Source organism: Phoenix dactylifera, chromosome 14 (assembly GCF_009389715.1).
Source record: "Phoenix dactylifera cultivar Barhee BC4 chromosome 14, palm_55x_up_171113_PBpolish2nd_filt_p, whole genome shotgun sequence".
NCBI classification, from domain to species: Eukaryota; Viridiplantae; Streptophyta; class Magnoliopsida; order Arecales; family Arecaceae; genus Phoenix; species Phoenix dactylifera.
The window spans coordinates 4,121,465-4,145,729 of NC_052405.1; the positions used below are offsets into that span (position 1 = coordinate 4,121,465).

Sequence of the window (24,265 nt, forward strand, 5' to 3'; positions counted from 1 at the left end):
ATTTTGAGTTTTCAGTGTCCAACCCTCCCTCTGAGAAGCGAAGGTTCCCTTTTATAAGGGGGCCGGCGTACCTGTGATGTGATAGGGCGAGGCCGTTTGTACGACTCGGCACGTTGCTCGGACTGGCGAACGGTCGGGCGAATCATTGCATTAATGTCGAAAATGAGGCCGTCGTACGACCCGAGCCGGCACGCGATCGGGCGAATTATTGCGTTGGTGTCGGAGGTGAGGCCGAGATCAGAGACTTAACACGGTTGATTGGACCCCGCTGGGCTGATCTGCCGTGGAGAGTCATGGGTCCGTAGACAACAGGAGCCACGCGCATTAATTGTTGAGTAAGCCGGAGGTGCGCATTAATTGTTGAGTAGGCCGGAGACTTTCATTAAGTGTTGAGTGAACCGGGGGTTTGCAGAGATCATGCGTAATAAATGTTGGGGCAGTGGCAGGGTATGGCCCTTGGCCAGACCTCTGAGGGGTACGGCCGTAGTAGGTGGTTGACGAGGACAGACCTTCGAGGTCGGGAATTCTCCGGGTCGGAGGCTCTGAGGTCGGACGCCGACCTCAGTCGTCTGGGGTCAGCGGTCATGCGGCCTTCCAGTGGCGGGGTTACTGTATTACCGAGGAAAACTGTATTCCCCCAACAAATATAATATATAATATCAATATAATATTATATATATATATAGCATTGACATAATATATTGATGGTATATTGAGGGGTATTTTTATCTTTAATTTTTAATCTAGGATTACTGCTCTGGAGTGGTGATCTTGGATTTCCGACCTCAAGGATGGGGTTGGACGGTGATGGAAGGAGTGGAGGTAATTTAGAATCACCGCCACATAGGATCATCATGGTGCAATCAAATGCGGTAATCTCATCACCTCCACCTACATCATTCTTCATCCTGGGACGATCATCCCATACCAAACGCCCCCTAGAGTGGAGTCCGCCCCAAATCTGCATCACCTCTCCCGCCACCATAAGTACGCATCCGTCAGTGTTGATTTTAACTTTATTTTTTCAGATTCCACCTTTGCCCTTCTACATTCTCTTTTTTTCCTTGCTATTTTCCCCAATTTATATATAAAGAAAAGTGTTCTTCGAGAGAGAGAGGAACGATGAAGACGACTTCCATTCCCTTGTTACGATCGGCTCCACCCCTGTCTCCAATCCGGCCGGTCTTCCATTCCCACAATCCTCTGCGGTATAAAGTTTTCCTTCTTTCTTCCTTTTCTTTTCCTTGGAATAAATGAGAATAGTACCTTTTTATCCGTCTCGTAATCCAATCCGTTTCCCTTCTACGAAGGCTTCCTTCGAAGTCTCCGGCACTACGGGTCTCAGCCGACCACTACCGCATCGAAGTAAGTCCTTTTTCTCTTCTTGTTTTTTAATCCCCGATGTGTTTTTTTTTAGCACAAAATCTCCCGCTTATGACCTATTTTAATTGTCTCGTGAAATTGGGTATACTGAATTAGTAATAGATTTCGTCGATGTCTTTAAAGATGGATTTTTTTTTTAATCGTTACCAATTCCTTGTGATGTCATGTTGTCTTGGTGGATTTGTGGATCTTCTCTCTATTTCATCTAACCAGATTTCCAAGTTTCCAACTAGAATGGCATCCTCATGCCTTCCGGTCATCAATTCATCGATGCTTGTTCCCTATCAAAAAAAAAGAAAAAGAAAAAAAAGGGCTCTTGTTCATGCTTGTGAGCTGTGACCCCTCGCTCGTGGTTATGATGCATTGTTGGTCTACGCATATTTGTGTTGATTGTCGAGCTTACATGTTTAGTTTGTCATCATATATTTATCTTCCCCTTCTTTGAATGAGTTTTTACTTAGTCTTGCTTGTAGGAACATTCGATTTTTGGTGTTGAATTAGGTTTGGAGATTTGCTGTTGCTCCTCGATCTTATAGACCTTCTTTAGTTTGATTTACTTGTGCTTCTACCCTTTGTTGGTGTCGATGCATCTAAACAAGCAAAGTTAAACTATTACTGCTCATCATATCTATTTATATCGAGATGTTTAAGGAAATCCATTTAATTAAGAAATATTAAATACTATTAAGGCTAGTAGTGTTCTTGCACCATAGCAGTATCTAAATTCATCACTTCCTTACTCCTTTACTCCTTCATTGTCGTCCACATTTTTTCTTCAAGCAACTATAGCATACATCATATATTATAAAATCCATATTGCATTCTATAAAATCACTAGTTAAGGCCTGTTTGGGTAATCCAATAGGATTTAGGCTGAATTTCATATTGGATTCTTGGATTGGGAAGCCCATTTGAGTTGGGCCTATATCAGCATAACACCCCTCCAGCCTGAATCCGGTGGGAAGGACAAAAGAACTCTATAGGTCTTTTTCTGTTTTCCTACAAGACCAACAGATCCACATGCTAAGATTTAGATTGGAATTTCGGCGGGCTTTTAGAAGATGCAATGTTGAGTGAGCCAACAGGCTTGATTCCTGTAGGATATGTTGCAGGCCCTTAATGGTGGACCTTATTCATTGTGCTAAATACTTTCTAGATATGCATATCTAGATTTTTTTCCACTTAAATGTTATCGTGCATTCACTCTAACACTTGCATTAAAAGTTACATGTCCGTCCGTATCTAGGATTGTCGATTTCTTCTATTTTTTGTTTCTTCATTGTTTTAATTTCAGCAATCCTTGCATCTTATTTGCTCTTTCTCTACAAAATATTTTCTACCACTTAATGTTTCAGAAGAGAAACTGAATATGTTATGCCTTGGGAGATTTAACTTATGTGGCTGAGGCATAAAATTATGTAAGTTAAAGTTTGGCTTCTGATAGTTTTTGCATAGGAACTTTAGGTAGAGCATATTTCATGGGTAGACTCTGTCTCTACTTTCATCTCAATTTTTGTGCCCTTGCAACCATGATCAGTATCTTTATCATTGGCATGTAGGATGATAATGATCTTCTAAAGCCAAATATTCATGTATCCATTGCATGTTTCTTTATATCCTTGCGATACACTAGTTCTGTACTTCTGTTCAAGATCATTATTTGCTCTAGAAGTGAGGATTTGTCCACATGGATTAAAGGAAAAATAATTTTTGTGCTTATGTCCTGAGGCAAAATTAAACGAATGCTTGGAATGGTTCTTACTTCATTATGCCATTATGTAAAAATCCAATAAAGTTATGTTGCCATATTCGTTCTTATTGTTATTTTCTTAGTGTTATTTCCGCATTCATTTCATCTAGTAACTATAATATTTGATGCTGCGGTCCTTTCTTAATATTATTTATCGATTAGGTTCATTTTGGTGATTTTCAGATCATTGTGTATTTTTTATTCTGAGCACATGCTCAAAATCATTGTTTTACATTCCACCTTCTACATTTGTGTATTGCTCCAGTAGCTGAAGAATATTCTGCTGAATTCTTTTCTTAAATCCTTACAACTCTATTCCAATGGGTTTTAGATACATATGCCTTGGATTTGTTTAGGCTTGTAACAAAGATGTTTCTATAGATTTTTCATTATTTCTTTCCCCGAGGAATCTTCATATTGGTTTATATGAACTAATACTATAATAGTGCTATTGCAATCTCAGTTAGAACTTGCATGTTGATCATCATCCCTGATTGACCAATATTTTTTCCTTGAACTAGAGCAAAATAGAACTTGTTGTGTATTGATGTCACATGTTGTATTTCATACCTATCTGCAAGTTCATGAGCATCAGGTGCTTTGTGACAATGAAATTGGTTTGTTTAAGGTCAGAAGGGTCAGTTATCGACCTCCTGGGACCCAGCACAACCTATTGAGTGAAGTTAGTTTCTCCCTTCCCCAGAAAAGGTAAACATGAAAAGAACTTCTTCCTACATTCTGATTAGTAAATATTATAATATTTATCTTGATCATTTTAGTATGGATGCTGCCATCAAATGAAGCTTCTTGTCCATGAATGAACCATTCTTATTAATTCTTGTAGCTTTGGCCTGATTTTTGGACGAAGTGGAAGCGGGAAAACCACTCTTTTACAGGCTTGCCTTCAAAACTTGGGCATGTTTTTGATATTGATGGCTTCTTTACTATGTTTTTCTAGCTCACCCTTTTATCTGCTCCTTATTGCAGCTTCTTGCTGGACTATCCAAACCTACCTCTGGATCAATCAATATTCAAAGATATAGAAATGATGGAAACCCAAATGGACCTCCACAAACATTGTCACCGGAAAGGGTTGGCATTGTGTTTCAGTTTCCTGAGAGGTATAAAGTGCTTCTTAGGTTTTGTTAAACACTAAGTCAAAGGCGACAACAATTGTAGGGTTTTTTTTTTTTTTTTTGATCTTTTATTCATGATTTAGAGATGATGCTATTTACTGTTAATAATGTTTGGTGGGATTGAGTTTGTTATCAGAAGGATTTTTTTAACTTTTGTAAGAACTAGGTTACTGTAATGTTTGCATGGTGTTTACTTCCGAGTAAAAGGGGGAAAAAGATGTCTTCATATTAAAATTATCTCATTGTTCCGAGAACAATCAGCAGATGCCAATAATTAACAGTTTAATTTTATGGGAGGCTTGATTATTAGGTTGAATTTTAATGAGAAATAAATGTGTTGGATTTTAGTGTTTCTGAAATATGATTCTACTAATGGCTAGAGAATAACTCATTTTCATTGACAGAAACTGGTGTTAATATAAGCAATCTTGTATATAAGAGACAACACTGCAATGTGTGGAATGTGTCATTTAATCTAAAATAGTGACTCAGATCCTAATCGTTAACCTAGAATCAATTTAGGCTCATAAATTTTTGAAATTTACACAATTTCTGGTATTAAACATGATTTCTCATAAAAGCAGATAACTTGAATAGAGGTATGAGGGGAACTTTCTGGATACTGCTTAATTTTATCATAGATCTTTCTGGTATTTTTAGCGGTAGAATGGTTTATGATTTCACTTGAGCTGTAACAGAATTCCCTGTGGTCTGGGCCGGAACATAATTTCTATGACCAGAACTGTCTCGCTAGATTGACTAAACAAACATCTTGAAGGATGATTGTTATATATGATACTACAACTTATTTGCTAGCTATATCTTTGTAGGCTTTTTTTAATCACTTTATAATTTCATGAAGTTGATATATTCTAGGTACCTTTTGGCTGATACTGTGCTCGAGGAAGTTACTTTTGGCTGGCCAAGACAGAAGGCAGACCTCGCATTGAGAGAACAACTTGCTTTGAAACTTCAATTTGCAATTAATTCGGTATACAGGAGAACTTTTTAAGTTTCTATATGCATCAACCATGTTTGCATTCCACATTTATTTTTCCATCTAATTAATTGTCCAATAATAATTGCTAATTACAGACCTATGTAAGTTTCTTCAAACTGCTTCCCAGTAATGAGCTTTCTGATAAACTCACCATGGGAATAGTGAAACTTATTACTTCGTCACTTGCTGAATATATAAATATTCCAGGTCGGTTTGAATACGATCTCCTTGGAGGAAGACCCACATTCTTTAAGTGGTGGTTTCAAGCGGCGGCTGGCTTTGGCTATTCAATTAGTAAGATATCTGAAGTGGCTGATACTCAAATGAAAATAGTGGCATTTGATGGCTGCTCTATTATGTAGTTTCTGAATTCTTAAGGATCTTCAGGTTCAAATGCCAGATTTGCTGCTACTAGACGAGCCTCTTGCAGGTCTTGGTATGATTTTGCTAGTATCTAGTAATTCTATAATGGTCGTCTCTCCCTTCAGTATCAAATATGTAGAAACGAAACCAAGTTTACAAAGTCTTGAACTTGGTGATGTCCTTTTTCTTGGAGTGCACTGTTAATTTTCAACTACTTAAATTGTTCCCTCTTATGTAGTTTGGATATTTATTATCTTCCAAAAATCCTTGTGATATTCTTTTCATTTTTTTTACTTTTGAGATCAGATTGGAGAGCTCGTGCTGATGTTGTGAAGTTGCTAAAGCATCTAAAGAATGAACTAACACTACTTGTCGTGAGTCATGATTTGAAGTAACTCTCCCTCTCCCTCTCTCTCTCTCTCTCTCTGTGTGTGTGTGTGTGTGTTTGCGTGTGCTCTTGACCAATACATCCTCTGCTGTAAAGATGATGCTTCTTGCTAAGCAGAAATTTTGTCTGAAAATGATAGCCATTCTAACTTGGAGTTCTAAAATTTTCAGGGAACTATCAAGTCTGGTGGATCTATCATGGAAGATGGAAATGGGAGGGATGCTAAAGGAAGAACCCCTACCTATATGATGCTACAAGTCCCCTTTCCTGTCCCATTATTTGCATGATGATTTTACCCAAGACAAGGGAGATGTCGCTGCATCTAGCAAATGATACTACCATGCACCTCGAATGAGCCCCAACGTAAGAAGTCCATATTCTTGGATGACTTGTGAGCTATCCCTGAAAAAGTTGATCACTCCTCGTAACCATATCAACTGCTTGTAGTTTGCTGATAATGATCGCTGTATGTACTGTTGGAGGATTTTTTTTTTTTTTGAAAAAAAATCCCATTAGAATGTGTGCAAGGAAACATCTACGTTGCAGTTGTTGCTTGTTTATGTTAGACATTACATGATGTATATGACAACTAACTCTCCTCTGAATATCAAAATATGGAATTGCTTTTGTTTTCTGTTCAGGTTTGTGGAATCATCAATATTCACTGGCAGTAAGCTTTTTTTCTGTTTCAAAATGATCATAAAGAATTGCAGAGATTGCAAATGCAGATGGTTTTATTGGTTTATGAGCAGTTTTCCATCCTTGGGATATGCCAATTATTCCAATTGTGCATGGCAAAAGGAAAAGGAAAATAGAAAACAAAATGAAGAAGAAAATAATGTATATCACCTTCTTCCACCCCAACTTTGCATCTCATTTTCAGTTTTTGGGTTTTCCTTTCCTCAGTTATTGAGGTTCCAGTAATATTGAACCATGATGAGAACAGTGGAGAGCTGGCAGCAAAACCAACTTATTGTGTCCGGGTTGTATATTGGGGCGAAAAAATGATTTATCTTTTTTTGCAACGTCAACCATAGGATTGAATTTTGCATAGATCTCAAAGCACTTCGAACTTTACTTTCATATGCTTGCAGGGATCTCATAGTTATTACATGATCCAATGGTTGACGTCACGAGAGAAGGTGAATCTCTCTTTCATGCAGAAGATGCAATCCCTACTCTTATCCAAAAGCAGTACTTATTAAATTCAGAGATGGAAACGCTATACGATGACTTTGGGAGTGAGGAGCGTAGTTCACACAGGTTGGAGAGGAAGCGTAGGTCATTCAAGGGGTTTGGAGAGATGACGTAGGAACAGATGGCACGACCTTTTTACCTTTTTTTTTTTTTTTACTGTTTCATTCTGAATTACTATAAAGAGGTAGGACTTGAAGTTGGTCGGGCCAGGCCATGCCTCTGCCTAAACCCAGCCCGAGTTTTTATTTTTTTCAGGCTTAGTCCCGCAAATTTTTGAATAATGCAAGCCTGAGCTCGACCTGAGCCTGGCCCAAATTATCCATTTAGGCCAAAAATAAGTCCAGCCTGAACCCAATTAAAGTTTGATATTTCCAAAATATTGCTTCATAAGTAAATAGGCTTGTTAAAAATTAGGCTCTTTTTTATAACACAAGTAAATGATACATGATATCTTATTCTTAGCTAATCTCATTTTAATATCCTTTACTCTCTCATTATTCTCTCTAAATAACAACATAAAAAAAAACAAATTGATTTGGGCTTGAATTCGGACTCCGTTTCGGATTTTGTTTGGGCTTGGGCCAGGCTAATAAGATACCCGAGCCCGGCCCCCAAAAATAAATGGGTTCTACATTTAAGCTCAAACCCCGTCTGAACTCTTTCGGGCTTAGCCCAAAGCCTAGCCTAGAAAATTTTCAGATTTTGCGTTGGGTTGAACTTCAAAAATTTTTTTTTTTTGGAGAATCATGCCTAAACCCAATCTGACCCCGAGTTTGGCTCGAGCTTGAATGGGCTAGCCTAAATAAACTGAGCCCAACTCAGACAGACCCATCCCAGTGCCGCCACCTCTCATCTACATCACAGACACTCAACAGCCATAGTATCGTGATCCAGGACCTGATTCAATATAAACTACTTTGGCTACTATGAGAATAATTAGACCGAGTCCAAAAATGACATTTACCACATTAAAAAGGTAAATCATGTGCTAAACTTCCGGAGGACCTAATTTGCCGATACGATGTCCAATTTAGAAATAGGCAATGGATCTCATTTCTGTGATGATGAATTGAAAATGGCACCATGGCCTCAATGCTGTATGGTTTTGGACAAATTAATAACTTGACGTGTTTTTCTCTTCTACACATAAAACATGTTTACATCTATATATGCTAGGCTTGATAAAATTCTATCGAAATTCTAGAGGTTAAAAAGAACTTACATTGCATTGTCTTTTGAAACTACACTAGCCTCAATGCAGCATTACTCTCTCCCTCTCTACAAGCATGTGCATGCACATACTTGAAGAAAAAGATTGTAATTGGCGAACCTATCCCTGTTCGACTCCTACTAGATCCAATACACCAAAAGGACAAGAAGTTTCAAACAGGAACTATGGATTGCATGGCTCACAATGGTCATTTAAGACGAAGAATTGCAATAACAAAATTCATTATTTTTTTTCTTTTCAAAAAGAGAGGAAAATCTATCTAGTTTTCATTTGCATTGGATGCATGCATATAGGCATAAGGCTTGGAATTAGCTTTGTGCCTACCAAGCAACATTCGGAAAGAAGGTACAACCAAGGAATAGTTGTTCTAGTCAAATTTATAATAAGCATAACTAATTAGAGGGAGCTGTCATAAGCTATTGTTAAGCATAAGGACACTGTTTTGCCTACTTTTTTTACCTCTTTACAGACAAAATAGAAGGAAAGAATACAAAATCCTCAAAGGTGCTAATTAATGCAGTTAGTGAAATCATAAGGGTTAGTACCTTACCTGATATTGGACACCTTTTCTCTTGTCATAGCTCTTAAAGAGAGAGAGAGAGAGACTATATATATAAAATCCTCAAGGGTGCCAATTATTGCTGTTGGTAAAGTCACTGGGGTCAGTACCTCAACCAAATTTTAGCGAACTCTCCTCCTGTCAAGTTCTTTAAAATGGAGAAGAAAATACCAAATATTCATTGAGGAGAAATGGGGAGAGAAATAGAGAGGATGGAGAAGAAAAGCTAAGGTGGAAAGGAGGCTTTTGTAGAGTGTGTGGTTTTGGGCAGGCTTTGCAAGGGAAAATGCAGTCCGATCTTGAAAAGTTCCTGTAATAACATCCAGTCTCTACAATTGAGCTTGATTTCTAATTTCTAATCCTGTTCATGCAATAGCCTCTAGTCTCTACAATTGAGCTTAATTTCTAGTGCTGTTCTCTTCATGAGCTGATGATAGTCTATCTCGTTGGGGATAAAGGATGTGTCACAATTTTGGCTCAAGTGTGGAGGGCAGTTAAAAGGAGTGGGAGGTCAAGGCGAAGGTAGGAATGCCACATGATAGCATGGCTGTGGGTTTAAAATAAGAGTAAGAAAACTACCTACTGAAGACAATTGAATCCAACTAGATTTTACAAATGCTTTGCACATGACTTGAAAGTGGATGAATGGATCTTGTCTCTTAGAAATAATTCATTTTAGGGAGAAAAATGACTATCGGAAATCAATATGATCTAAGAGTAGGTTGGTTTCTCGATATTTTTTTAATATTATTATTTCAATGAGTTAGAGGCTTCTGATTTTTATTAGTCTTATCATCCTCTCGTTTTATTCTTGCATTGTATCAGGATTTGAAGAGGGTTTCATTTTTTAAAAGTCTTATTGTAATAAATTCCTCTCATTTCCTCTACATAGTAGTAAAAAATAAATATTGTCTGATGGTAAATATTATTGGGATATGAGATTGGTTTAACCCCCATGAGAGTAGCACATGAATATTATTGGGAGTTGTAGTCGATCATGCCCATAGTTTCCATTATATATGATAAGAGATTAACTTTACCATTTATAAGATGGTTGCTTATTTTTCATTAAAAAGAAAAAAAAATGCCTAATAATCGTGGGCATACATCTACCTACCCATAGACCAACTCTCTCCATTATATGACTCCCTCTTTACATAAATCCAGGATACTATCATCATGGCATTACCTGGTTTTGAACTCATTTGCCATTCAAATCATCATGGCATTACCTGGTTTTGAACTCATTTGCCATTCAATAGCTTGTCTTGGTTTTGAACTCATTTGCCATTCAAAAGCTTGTCTCGGATATATTACCCATCGACCAAGATGATCCCACGCCACGCCATTGTTTCAACCTTGTGTGTGTCCCAGGAAGCTCACTTCCTGTAGCTTCTATTTGGCATTTAAATGTATATTTTGACGGTGTCAATGCCTTTTTAGCGACAAAAGGTCCCAATTTTCCTCAATGTGATAAAAATAATTTTCCCAGCTCTCTTAAATTTATCTGCTCATGATCTGAAAAGCAATCTTTTTATGTCACTCTGCACTGATTTCTCTAAACAAACCTTTCCTTTGACGATTTAAACAACTTCAAGTATGAAGGAAAAAGTCCCAGGTAAACAAGGCGCTTTCTCTTTTGTTGCCCGGCATTCTGGGAAGGTCACATGGACATCTGTAGGAGATATTCCTCCTACCCTGTATGCTTTACTTTCTTTTGATATGGCTGGATGTACTCAAGTTAGAGCTATATGAAATGCCGCTTTTATCAAAAAAAAACAAGGCGCATTCTCTTGCATTTTATTTACCCGAGACTTGGCTTTATGTTGGACCATGGTTTGAATCACTGCACATACATTTCATCTGAGACCACTAATCGACATGATATTTCTCTAAGTGGTGACCCTCAAAGTGCTTTTTTCCGAATTTAATTCCAAGATCAGCCATACTCAGTTCAGACGCCAAATTTGAGCTTCAGCTGCTCACTATAGGACCCTTGGTACACACAATTTCTCGGATGTTTGTCAGCCAAGGAAAAATAAGGATTAACCTGTTGAAATATGTGATGCAACTCTTGTAGAGAGTTTAGCTGAAACTAAACAGAATATGTCATTCCTTCATAAATGTTTAAAATAATTCATTCACATCGATCATCTCCTACCAGGATTATTTATGATGCATAGCATTGTAATGACGTACACCCTCTCTAAGGGATAACGAATGTTGACAGAGCATGTCAGGAAAGTTCATACAGCTTGATAGCTGAATGGCATTTTCCTTGAGCAACGAAGGTAAGAGGAGAAAATTTTTGAAATATTATGACATTTTGTATGGACTGGCACAAGAAGCCAGGACTAGCAGGAGCTGTCCATGAATTCTACAAGTAACTCGTGCACCATGCCTCTATCAGGCATCGTTCCTGCAGCACCATAGACTGGAGCAAGCCCGCCGCTAACTGGACCTGGGTTCTCTTTTACCTACAGATAGAAAGATAATAGAAATAGTAGCAGCAATAGTAGTAGTAATAGTAGTAAGGCAAAGCAACCAAAAGATTTCAAATGACATTTAAAATAGACTTACAGTTCTTACAGAATCTCTCAGATCTCTTAGGAAGTCTTCAAACGTTGGAACATGCTGAAGGGTCACACAAATATGAAGGCTGAGAAGAATAAAGAAACACCGTTAATGGAACATGTAGTGTTAAGGCCTGATATATTTTGTTAACCCCTTCCCCAACAACTTAAGCTTTTGGGATCTAGTAGTTAGGTAACAGTATTAGAGCCAAATGTGGTAGGTTCAAGTCCCAATTCATTGATTCACTCCCCAGTGAGTCATTCTTGAGTCTTTTCTTTCCTCGGCTCCCTCCCTATTGAGGGGGGTGTTAAAAGTCCTCATATACATGGTTGACTCCTTCCCTAACAACATAAGTTTCTGTGGTCCAGTGGCTAGGTTAACATGAAGTAAAATAATTATGATAAGCTGCAGTATGTAATGCGTTGGAAAGAAAGCCTGCCTGTTAGGTCTCTGCAAAGCATTCAAATGCCACCCCTTTGATGACATTATATCATTGACTTCAAAGATGTTGACAGCATTGGAGCCAAAAGCCACTACTGTCATGTCTGGCTTTCCAACAACAAACAACTCTGGAATCTCCTCTATCCTGCTCAAAACCAGAAAAAAAATTTAAAATATGCAGATCTTGCACGAAACTAATTATTATGAGAAGCACCATTTACCCTTTCTGTATTTTCTTGGATACTTCCATGATCTGCCTTGTATTCTCCAAGTATCCTGAAAACAAGATTAACGTAGTGGTGAAAGGAAGCTTAATGAAGAAATTGATCAACTTCAAGAAGAAACATTATTTTGGTTACCATTCAGTCCTAATGACATCATTGCTGCCCAAGCCCCTGCAATCAATCCACCAGGTCTGCTTCCAGCAATAGTAGGGGAAACATAAAGCCCACCTGACCACTCGGTTACTGTTCAAAAGAAATGAGTAGCATTTGAAGAAATCTATTAAAAGTAACTTTACAAACAAGAAAAGAAAAATAAGCCATTTTTAAAGTTTCAGCATCACAGGCTAGCCACCAAATATGATGAGACAGTTTTGATTAACATGTACTGCAAGATGTTTTCTTTTCTTATTCCTTTATATGTTCTAATACAGAATATAGAAGAATGGTATCCCCAAATGTCAATCTCCATTATTTCATCTGCAACAGAGCTATGGCATCCCAATTATACTTAATTTGCAGTTCCACTCAGACAAGGCTAATGTGGTGTCTCAGAATTTAATGCCCTGGGAGAAATTGGTTGATGAATGGAAAAATATCTAAGTCATCTGAACCTTACATCTCACATGTGGATATATAGCTTATAAAGAGGATGTTCGATTACTCTACATCAATTCCTAAATATGTGGAGGACTTAAAGCATTGTCTTCCTTCAACACATGAGCATGTAAAGTAACAGCAAGGAGAACTAACATGCAATGCAGCCAGCAGTACTTGTTCCTCAGGTTTTAATATTAAGTGCAAACCTTTCATGTGGGATTTTAGACTGATGATATATTGCAGAGCACAAGAATCAGAAGAAAACCATCTCCATCAATTAAGCATTAAACACTAAATAAGAAAATTAATTAACTTACCCGCAACAAATTGGTGCTGTTGAAGATGAATAGTGATAACCAGGACACAAATTGCACAGCAGGAAGAAAAACAACTGTTAGTACCAAATCATTCAAGGTGCATACAAGAAAGAATATGTATACACAAAGCAGTAAAGACAATCATTAAATGTTTTTCTTCTGATCGGGTAACACACTGAAGATATCCTCCATTTTCTACCTTGGACTACTTTCCATCTGACAGCATATACTGAGAGTATTTGGCTTAAGAATATATACAGACTTTCATACATTAATGTTTCACATATGGCCAAGTCAGGAGTTTCAGACAAAGGTTGGTTGACTATGCTAAGCTGCATCTGACTCTTGGATACATCTTAGTGAGCATGACATCCTTTTGAGCTGAGTGGACTTGCTAAGCAATAACATATTTGATTTTTCGACAATATTAGTGGCATTTCAGAGCAAGCTATGACAAATCTGCCTGATTTATCGCATCATTTTATCATAGTGAATATATGGCATTCCAAGAAATAGCTGAAATAACATGAGTTTTCACTTTTATTTCTTTTTTTTAAAAAAAAGGAAGGTCTCTTTTTTCATAGTCTTAAATTGCCCTTAATATAAATAAATGTATGGGTCATGCTGATAGATCACTAACATGAACCAGCATTTAGAAATTCAATTCTAAAAGTAGATCTGATAAACTTTTTGTGTTAGTCTGGCTATGGCCTAGCTGAACTAAAAGCCGAATAATAATTTGCATGCACTTATCATTTGTTTAAAAATCTTAATATGTCAAAGTGTAGAGTATATATCCCATCTGCATTTCAGTTTATTTTAAACATTATTAATCAGGGTCTTCGTAAAATTATCAAATTAAAAATAGAATTCATACTGAAAAACCATGGTCATCAGTTTCTGTTATATGGAAACTATTAAGATGCACAGAAATGCAAGACATCACAAATATGAACATCTGAATGATTAATTAATTAGTCTGAAAATAAAAGGTTGTATGACAATGCAAGCGAAGATATTAATAAAACTATTAATAATACCATTCATTTATAAGCATATTCTTAAGATGTCAAATATCCCATTGCAAATTCAGAACTCAGATTTAATCCAACAAGTAAAACCTAATCCAAATAGAAACCCCATTAGCTTATTGGGTTTGTGTATGGATCTTTCTGGATTTAACATGATCCAACTCATTCACTACTGTAAAATGAATGGCCAAGAAGCACTTCTATTAAAAAAAAAAAAGTTGAGATGAGCTTTATTGGAAATGTTATAATCTTCTTTGGAAAATTTATCCAGAAACTAAAACTTCAATGTAGAAATGGTGATCTAGAACTACTTTCAAGGTTTAAAACAGGGTAGACGGAACCGTCCCGAACCGAGTGGTTCCGGCCGTTCCGAGCCGTATCGATGGCTCACTGGTACGGTTCCAGCAACAAAAATAAAACCCGTTGCCGGAGCCGGAAAAGGAGAAGGAAAGAGAAAGCAAGCGGGGGAAGGAGGGAGAGGGAGAGGTCGAGACGCCGCCCCCCCACGGCATCTGCCGGCCCTCCGCTGGCATCCACCACCCTCCGCCGGCCTCCCTCCCTCTCTCCCCCTTCTCTCTCTCTCTTTTCCTCTCCCGCGATACCGTGCCCTCTCCTTTGTTGGTATAGGCCCGACACAGCCCGTACCGACTCGTGCTACCAGAAAAACAGTACCGGTTCCTCCGACCTTAGTTTAAAATATGCAGTACAAGGGCATACTGGTCATGTAGTGGAATGATACATACCATGATATGCCCCTATATCTGCTCATGATTTGCCAATATGGGGTGGTATGGCATGGTACATACCATAGTAGGTTGGTTTTTTGAGTATTGCTATTAAGTCAGAGCAAGTCACCCCCATTCTGCAGTAGCTTTGAAATTTGATGAACACCAAAATAAATTTGCTTTTCAACATCATCAGAAAAACAAGAAATTTTTAATCATACAATACACATTTTCAAAAGTGAAAAAAGAACAAGATGATGTAACTATATTTGCTCAAAGATGAACTGCAAAGACCAGGCAGTGCAATTCTATATTTCTGCTATTTTCTTGTAATCAGAATTCAGGTTAAGCTACAGAATGACAGCAAAAACTTCCAAAGAACTACACAGCCTATAGGTAGCACAATATGAAAAGCAAAACAACAAAATCGAGGAAAAAACTATGAAATATCTCCGGTATACATACCCATGTGCAGATACAGGATTGCATGGGAACATAAATTCATGATTACATATTTGCATGTAGATGGCATATAAATATATGCTGGGAATCTTGCACATCTTTTTAATAAACTAGTGAAATTATTTTTCAGAAAATTTCAGTATTGATGGGATATATCTCAAGACAATAAGTAAAGCTATCTATTCTCACCTTATGATAAAAAAATAACAAAAAATCAGCACAGCAATAATTATAATCTCAATGTAATAATATATCATTTGGTAATTCTTTTGCTTTTAAGTTTTAAGAGTAAGCTAAGTTTAGAGAAATGGTTACAAATTGTTGCAAACAAATTCTAAGATGAGTTTCCTAGCAATTGTTTTAGGCCATTAAAAATGATGTGACGAGCCTGGGTGACAGGCCATGGACTAGTAGGGTTATTGGTCTTCCAGTCAATTATTTTGCTTGCAATAAATTAAAAATAAACAATAGGAGGCGCCCAGTCAGACTAAGCAGTCCATGCATCCCTTGTCTTCTCACCTTCCTCTCTTCTTTCTTTTTTCAATCTTGTCCTTCAAATTTCACTGCTGTATTGTCTACCATACCTCTAGTCTATAATACAGAAGATTTACTGCCCTTAGGCCACAACTAACCCAATCTCGAGGAATTACAAAAATGGACTCTTAAGTCCAACAAAAACAATAATTTGTGACATACAAAATAACTGAATTTATTTTATGTGCCATGCCATTCAAGGCTTGTAACACCAACATGAGAAACTACTATACCAGGCTAGCAACAGAGGTCACTCCGATCTTTTTATGGTTTCTTTTTGCTTGCTTTGAATTATTAAAAACAAATAATCTGAAAATTATTGTTGAATCCCCATACTCAGAGAAAACAAAACAGTATAACTCAAGATCAAGTAGATTTCCTAGTGATGGTATCAAAACTGTGTCAAAATGCATAAAAGAAAAACTAATTGCAAATTTTATTTCATTAAATTAGTCAATTCAAAGATTGTTATAGTATTAATATGAAAGAAACAATTTTCAGATAACAACCCTATAAAAATAATTACATCAAGGAATCTGTAAACAAAATATTCAATAGTGACCAGTGACAAAATATTTGCCAAACTCATGCTAAAGGTTATCTTGCTTAAAGATTGAGAATAGGTTGTATTACCTTTCTGAGTTCATGATTTCTGTAAAGAACTACACTTGTGCCCTTAGGACCTAGTCCATACTTGTGCACGTCAATTGAAATTGATGTAACTCCTTTTACAGAAAAATCAAAAGGAGGAATCGGGTACCTGCATATGAAATGATTTACTGAAGTCATATTGAAGGTCATGAAGACAGCAGCAAGGAAAACAATAAATGTTAGTATACGTGACTGCCCACAAATTAAGTGGTTAAACTCACGAACTTAACCAAATTAGATAAAAACAAAAAAAACCAAAATATTGTTATTTATTAACTCAAGATAATTCGACAAAAGAAAATATAAATGAATGAGACTTATCACGCAGCAGAATAGAAAAAGAACAACAAAGATAATTTTTGCTTGTTGCATATTTTTACCATAGAAGAACAGCAAGCAAGTTAACATCACATTGTGTTTTCTTTTTGACTGATTAATGGGAAAAAAGTGATTACTTTTTACATGGGTTCCAAAAGCACATCAATTTAAAGGCAGTCAGTGCCTTAAAACATTGAACAATAATTAAAAACTAGATTGTTTAGTGTGTGTAACAGTTACAAGAATAACTTTGGACCAAAGTGGGACATGATCAACATAAAATTCTTCTATAACTATGATAAGAAGAGAAGAAGATGATAAAAGAAATCAACCTCTCAAAAGTATTTGCCAACTGGCCTTGTGTTCCATGAAAATGCCCCTATGTTCATTCAGTCTGGCACATCTTGGAAGTTATGACCATAAAACCATAACATTTAAGAGGGTATGATGTGGCTAACATGGCATGAACGGGACACAACACTGGGTAAAGAATAACCTCAATACGACTATTTGACGATGCAGGGTTTTCTGATTTTGATTTATGAATCGGGTGTGGATTCCCCCCTCATTTACATTTCACCCAAAGAGAGCGAGTGGGAGGGAAGGAGGAAGGAGGAAGGAGGAGGGCAGAGAGGGAAGGAAGGAAGGAAGGGGGGGAGATGCAGGGTGGATTAGGCAGTGGTGCACCATTGGATTTTCTAGGGACTTCTACTCTTTTTTTTGTAGGATATCTGTATCACCAACGTGTTCTGCACTTTCTGCAAAGCAAATGACTCTGAGGTTTAGAGAGGGGAAAAAAACTTTGTTAGATCATTATAAGGCATTGGTACAAGACATTGGGAAGCATAAATATGAGCAAAGAGGAGACAAAGAAGAGGAAGCTGAAGTTTCATGGGCATTGAATATATGAACAATTTTATTTTTGAAGGAATTGGCCTTGGATAGTAACCAGTCATGAACTAAGAAGCACATTAAGGCTCATTTCTGGCATTATATAAATGGGGACATCCATGTCCACCTCAAAATGCAGCTATTGTGACATGGTTCAGGAGATCTCCCTCAAACATAAGAAAACTACCCAAAGTTACTCCCAACATGTAAGTGCAAAGAAAATTCCTTCAAGGTGAAAAGCAGATTGCCGGTCAAACATAATAACTAAATGCAAAGTTCCTCCAACATGCAATGCAAAGAAAAGCCCTTCACATTCAGTAAATTCAATATTAAAGAAATAATTTCTCTAATGCATGACCAACAAATTGATCCAATAGCAAGTATTAGGTTCTCATTGCAAGACAGAAGAATGATATTCTCAAGATTGCCCCCAACAGACATTGTGCATAATCACCAAATAACTACTTGGCTACAGAAGGTATTCAAACAATATTCTCAGTGCAGCTCAGGCTAGATGCTTCTTATATTCATCATTGACGAAACTGAATTAATAGCAAAGGTAAATATGGTTCTACCAAATGTCGCTAAAAGTTCTACCCTAAAGCAAATAACTTTTGATTTTCTATTTTATGCCACTAAAATTAAAACATCATTTAGTGAATTAGCAGAGATCAAATGTTGGAGTCAAACGGACAGCCAACAGCAGTAACCGGCCAATGGAAAGTAGATTGCCTTGTTAGGTGGTGATAGGACCTAAGCCCCATTTAGATTCATAATTTTCCATTTCTCATAGAAAAGGAATGATGGTGGTTATAGGTAACTATAAAATATGATGATAATGAATAATTCAGAATAAATCGAGAAAATACCCAAGCTTACGAGCAAATGGCAATACGAAGCCACCGAGACAAAGATCAACATGGAAGCAAATACCATAACTAGATGCCAATTCACCAAGCTCCTGAGTACAATGAATTAGTAAATAAATTAGAATCAAGACAAAAAGCAACAATCAACAGCAAAACTTATCTCTGGTAACAAAGCTCATCATAAATTTAATAGAGACAGTAGATAATACAAACTAGAACAATTTGACGTACTTCAATAGGATCAATGATGCCATGTGGGAACCCTGGTGCAGATCCAATAATCTGGCATAACACAAGAACTAATTAGTTTAGACAGTCACCAATTTTAAGAAGAACTAATTAAAAAAATGCAGGTTTTATCCAAATATAACTTGGGTGGTGCTTCTGGTTATATTATATAAGGAATGAAAAATCGATTAGATCGCAACTGTTTCAGCTTGCTTGCAGAGGGTGTTTGGCCATTTTCTATTTCTTTCATTTTTCTAATCCACAACCTATATGGTCAATGGATCCAGACATGAATTATGACCTGGATTCAAAGTTTCAAACTGAAGGGTCCCAAGTCAGATGACTCCAATCCAACACCATGGCTACTCAAGAAAGAAATACTTCTAAATTCTCAAAAATAGAGAAAGGTGGGGCGGGGCGGGTGTTGGTGGTGGTGGTTATGTTTCTACATGACAGTCTACAACATACATCTAAGTGACAAATATAACTAGAACTAAAATATGTGGGTTTTATATTCAAAATTAATTTAGTTGTTTGACTTGTTTCCAGTCATTCAGAACATTTGAAATTTCAAAATCTTGAACTTCCAGAATAAACTAAACAACTATCAATAAAAGAGGAGTTGAAACCAAAAACTAGAAGGTGAAAGAGTAGGAAAGCTCTGGAATTTCAAAAAATTCCGTACTTTCAGAGGTACTTGAGCTTTCAATAAAATCATGATCTGCTTGAAACAAAAGCAAGAGGAAGCACAAAAATATTGTGATGCTGCAGTACATGAAAAGATCCCTACTTTGCACAAGATTACCTTCAACTGGTACCAGACAAATCTAATGTGTAAACTGTAAACATTTCACTTGATAATTGGAAAACTATGTTTGAAGAAGTCTTTGCACCACAACAATATCAAAGCTAAAGCATGTGCTAATGTAATAAAATGATACATAAAGGAACAGAAGATCAAGAACTAAAAAGCCAGGACTGAAACTTGAGAGGGGTGTGAATGAAAATTAACTAAGGGAACAATAAGTATTATGTTTCTCGTAGCTAAAAAGTCGCATAGGGAACTGAACTTAGATAAGGAGATGGATGCGAAAATTTGGATGTTTAGATATTTACAATGATTATGAGCACAATACATGAACTAGGACATAAACACATACCATTATCGTGTTCCGGTTGATGCATCGCCTGATACCTTTAACATCCGCAGCAAATTCTTTATTTACAGGAACATGTCGTACCTTAATGTTAAAATACTGCGCAGCTTTGTCATATGCAGAATGTGCAGACTCAGGAATTATCCTATAATTTCAGAAATAAATAAGCATTAAATGAACTGTGAAGTCATTGTAACACTCCTAAAGGCATTAAAGACATCACAGCAAATTTTTACACACATTTCTGGTTTTGTGATTCCCTTTTTTGCTCTCATATAATCGCGTGATGTTTTAACAGCTAATAATATACTTTCAGTTCCTCCGGATGTCATGTTGCCACAGATTTGTCCTCCAGATGTCTTCTCTTTACTGCCAAGAAGTGCAGCAGTCATAGCAACCACTTCTCCCTCAAATCGTGCCACACTTTGGAATACATCTTGATGTAATGGATTGGTGTGTGAAAACCTAAAAAATGAGAAAACTAATACCATAAGGATGAATATAGATGGAACCATTTGATTCATAAAAAGATGTTAAATATTTGAAGCAAAAAGAACATATAACAAATTATATTGTTTTCTTATTGAGGCTACCTACTGCTTGATCTTCAGCTTTCTGGTAAATGAACCAACATATCAAAGGGGCAGAACTGAGACCATGGAATTAACACTAAAATATTATCAAGCCCATTCAAAGAATTTCTAGTTTGATCAATTTCCTATCCAACAAATCTTAAACGTAGGTAGGATGAGTTCTTTCAAAGTAGGCTTGGGACTCAATGAGTTCATGAACTATCAACAAGTTCTATCAGTTACCAAGAATAATAGCAAAAGAAAATCACATTGCTCAGTGAGTGCACTCTTGATTTTATATTTGTATATGACACCAATCAAATAAATCAAGCATTAGCACTAGGTACATTATACGTGCTACACTAGTTGCAAAGAATGAGAATTCCATGGATCAAGAAACATGCAACATCAACTGTATATTTGGTTGAAATCAACATCATAAACGCAATTATTCAACCATGACAAAGTAATACCCGATGCAAAAGGTTTAGTTAAATGACAGACATGCCTGTGTTTATCACCAAAGTCACAAAATATGGATCCAGGATTTAAGAGTAGTCAAGAGGGGTAATCAACAGTGCATATAGCATGTAGAGAGTACTAGGTTTGCATACTGAACATGATCTTGTGTTAAAATGCATTAGTAAATTGAAAATGAGATAACTATAATATTTCTTACTAACATTGAGTACGCCTCATTTGTCAAAGCAAAATGGCCCTCCAACTCAGTTCCCCCAATATAGCTGAATTTAAGTTCGTGAACAGGTTAGATATAGGAAACAAATGAATGAATAAAGGATACAAGTCAAAGTTCTATATGTGACTTCATCAGTTAGAGGCAGACATACACTGTACCGGAGCATTTTCCTTGCCAAGTCACATCCTTACTTTTTGTATCTTCCAGCTCCTGTATAACTTCTCTACCAACTCCAATATTCGGCAACTCAGTTCTCCAGTTATCCTTTTTAGACTTACTGCCAGATTGTAATTTGTCCACGACCTGATGAAATACTTTGCTGATGAATTAGTCACAAAAGATTTTTCACATTTGGGGTATTTTATTCAGTGAATTAGGAAAAGAGAGAAACCAGAAAAAGACTAAGATTTTCAGTATGCAATAGATAGAAATGAATGCACTACATGGAAGAACATGAATGTCCAAAATTCACCATTTATGCAATTCTGAGATAAGCATTTTAGACTGAGATTGAGTTCTTCAAAATCCCAGATGCAGCCAATAAATATCAGGGCCAAGGATAGCTCCTATACAACCATATTAATTTGACAAGATATTCCTAGTCACAAAATCCAGACCTATGCCAGTCTAGTCAGCTGTAGTGTCAGGCACTACCAGATTTATAATCAGTTGAAGGTATAACCCAACAAACCATCTAAAACTTATCAAGGCCTTCTGTAGAAGAAGAACATACTTAGTTGCATTGCAGTCAAACTGACTTATTATTAGCAACTCCACTATTATAACCAATTTCTAGTCATGTTTCGAGGGAACGGAATCGAAATTTAAATCAGAGAAGAACCCCAAGTTGGCTCCTTTTTCGTTCAGTGATTTCAAAATCACTCCAGCTATACTTCCATTCACCTATACGGTCCTAGGTCCGACAGCACGGTCCGCACCAAAGGTCTTGCTTACGAACATATCAAAATCTAGATTCAACAAGAACATCTAAGAGATCAAAAATTTGAGATTTAAATACATTGATTCAAACATCACACTTCACCCAATCTCTGGTGCGGAAAAAACACCATCCCTCAATTCAAACACCAGATCCACCTAACTACTTCATCTCGATCGATCCAAATAAAACAAACCTTTCTCTTCTCGGATTCGATGTAGCTGCTGACGCCAGGTATCAACCTGCTCCAATCCAAAAAGAATATCAGACCAGAAAACAGAGCAATCCGGAAAAAATCATTCAAACAGGGTACAGAGAGCACAAGAACTCACTTGACGGAGCTCATTAGGAACCCCAGGACCGTGGCTTTGATCCCCTTCTCCTGGATGACGGCGAGGAGGGAGTGGATAGCCCGGGCGAGGAGGAGGGCCAGGATGGGGCCGAGGACGAGGGCGATCGGCTCATACTGGGAGAGGAAAGAGTTGGCCGAGGCGCGGAAGCGGAGCACCAAGTCCTCCATCCCGGCGATCGGGGAAAGAGATAAAGAAGAGGAGAGGGGGGTGTGGGTATAAACATATATATAGGGTTGGCGTGACGGGATTCAACGAGGGAGGGCGGCGCGAGGAAACAGCACGAGGGCCTCGTATGTCTCTCGTGCCGTGGCGCATGGGACGCCCTATGAAGGCAATGATTGCCGGTGAGATCACCGCTGGTTTCTATGCAGCAATGCAAGTGAGCCCTACTGGGTTTGGAGTGGAAGCTGGGCCTCAAGGTGAACTTTAACAGTAGTATGCTAGCAGAAAAAAATAGAAAAAAAATAGAATTTGTGATCCGTGATCATAATTCAGACTGATTACCATAGAAAGACGGTGCATCTGTGGCACAACAGTTATAGAAACGGAGCTCAGAACGGCATGTAAGGATATCACCTATGCAAGAAGTATCAGAGATAAAAAAGAAAAGAGAAGGGTACGAGTATATATATATATATGGTTGGAGTGACGGTATTCAACGAAGGGGGCGCTTCATATGTGTTTATTATGCCGTGGCACAAGGGACACGCTTTATGAAGGCATGATGACCGGTGAGATCACCACCGCATTTCCTCCATCATATGCTTCACCAATAGAAGTTGGGCCACTAACCAATTGCCATGTCAGCAGGAATAGAGCAAAGTAATATAATTATGTGTCCTTAGTATTTGATATTGGATTACTAATGTGTTCATTCCGTAATCCAATTTTGTTCATCTTTCTCTTTGGCTTCAAGAATAGCTTAGATTTGGTTTTACATGAATATAACTGAAACAAGTTTTACATGAATAGCTTAGACTTGGCTTGTTAATTAGTTGGTTGTAGTTAGTTTAAATATTAACTTGAGCTCGGGTTACGCTTTCATTAAATAAACAAAATGATCACAACTACTAACCTACGGGAACTGAACTATTTAGAGTTGGCTCGAGTTTTGGCTCCTTTTGAGCAGTGCAAAGAGTTAAACTTAAATAATATTTTAGCTAAGCTTTTACTTTTATTGCGGATGAACTTTAGCATTTTTGTAATACAACCAAATTGAACCTAAACAAGCTTGCTTGGCTCTGCATATCTGCTGCCTAGAATTCATACGTGGTTGAGATTTTAGCGGGTCGGATCCGGATCTTAAGATCCACTTGTAGCTTAGGATATTCAAGCACACTGCACGTTCCATTTATCCTCACCGGTGGTGTCTAGATGTGGGCTTTCATAATGGTTGATTCCTTTTTTGGCGTTGCCCTTCTTCAGTCATTCGGCGCGGGGGACTCGTACTTCTCGGATCCTTTCACACTTGGGGGGCGGAACTCCGGAAGGGGATCACGTAATGGGATCTTAATACCAAATACCATATTGACCAATCAGTACCTGACATCTACGCAACGCGAAATTAAAATTGAGATGTGACCTGTCCCTGCCAGTAATTTGGCGGAGCTTCTAATTCTTAGGGTCAAAGTCAACTTCAACCAGTCTTCGAGATTGAGGTGGCCCAACGTTAAAATTACT

The 24,265-nt window shown here is 37.4% G+C and overlaps 2 protein-coding genes across 5 annotated transcripts; one reads left to right on the top strand and one right to left on the bottom strand.

Annotated features, from left to right (window-relative positions):
- Positions 1 to 1,060: 1,060 nt before the first annotated feature.
- LOC103721215 (ABC transporter I family member 11, chloroplastic) lies at positions 1,061 to 6,660 on the top strand. Of its 4 annotated transcripts, none has more exons than XM_026810070.2 (10): positions 1,061 to 1,208; positions 1,311 to 1,365; positions 3,762 to 3,841; positions 3,978 to 4,029; positions 4,121 to 4,254; positions 5,146 to 5,260; positions 5,477 to 5,563; positions 5,648 to 5,705; positions 5,939 to 6,023; positions 6,191 to 6,660. In XM_026810070.2, exons 1-10 carry the CDS (start codon positions 1,123 to 1,125, stop codon positions 6,267 to 6,269), a joined length of 831 nt encoding a protein of 276 aa, XP_026665871.1. In that variant the 5' UTR covers positions 1,061 to 1,122; the 3' UTR covers positions 6,270 to 6,660. The 4 variants fall into 4 exon arrangements, with proteins under 4 accessions (XP_026665871.1, XP_026665870.1, XP_008809553.1 ...); XM_026810069.2 differs by having other exon boundaries at positions 5,939 to 6,006; XM_008811331.4 differs by having other exon boundaries at positions 5,657 to 5,705; positions 5,939 to 6,006.
- A 4,437-nt stretch (positions 6,661 to 11,097) lies between these two features.
- LOC103721208 (sphingosine-1-phosphate lyase) lies at positions 11,098 to 22,802 on the bottom strand. The gene is made up of 15 exons (XM_008811313.4): positions 22,565 to 22,802; positions 22,429 to 22,474; positions 21,447 to 21,598; positions 21,282 to 21,341; positions 20,267 to 20,491; positions 20,030 to 20,171; positions 18,873 to 18,923; positions 18,642 to 18,733; positions 16,546 to 16,672; positions 13,161 to 13,176; positions 12,382 to 12,489; positions 12,244 to 12,298; positions 12,021 to 12,167; positions 11,588 to 11,666; positions 11,098 to 11,484 (listed from the first exon to the last, which is right to left on the bottom strand). The coding sequence occupies exons 1-15, from the start codon at positions 22,750 to 22,752 to the stop codon at positions 11,362 to 11,364; spliced, it is 1,611 nt and encodes a 536-aa protein (XP_008809535.2). The 5' UTR covers positions 22,753 to 22,802; the 3' UTR covers positions 11,098 to 11,361.
- Between the last annotated feature and the right edge of the window lie 1,463 nt (positions 22,803 to 24,265).

Bases quoted from the DNA above. Each gene is read 5' to 3' on its own strand.
- LOC103721208 (XM_008811313.4), bottom strand. From the start codon at position 22,752: ATGGAGGACTTGGTGCTCCGCTTCCGCGCCTCGGCCAACTCTTTCCTC. The intron at 22,475-22,564 runs GTGAGTTCTTGT...GGATTGGAGCAG, and splicing joins TTCCTAATGAGCTCCGTCAA to GTTGATACCTGGCGTCAGCA. The intron at 18,734-18,872 runs GTACGTCAAATT...CATTGTACTCAG, and splicing joins GCATCATTGATCCTATTGAA to GAGCTTGGTGAATTGGCATC.
- LOC103721215 (XM_026810069.2), top strand. From the start codon at position 1,123: ATGAAGACGACTTCCATTCCCTTGTTACGATCGGCTCCACCCCTGTCT. The intron at 1,209-1,310 runs GTATAAAGTTTT...CCTTCTACGAAG, and splicing joins CATTCCCACAATCCTCTGCG to GCTTCCTTCGAAGTCTCCGG. The intron at 3,842-3,977 runs GTAAACATGAAA...TAATTCTTGTAG, and splicing joins TTCTCCCTTCCCCAGAAAAG to CTTTGGCCTGATTTTTGGAC.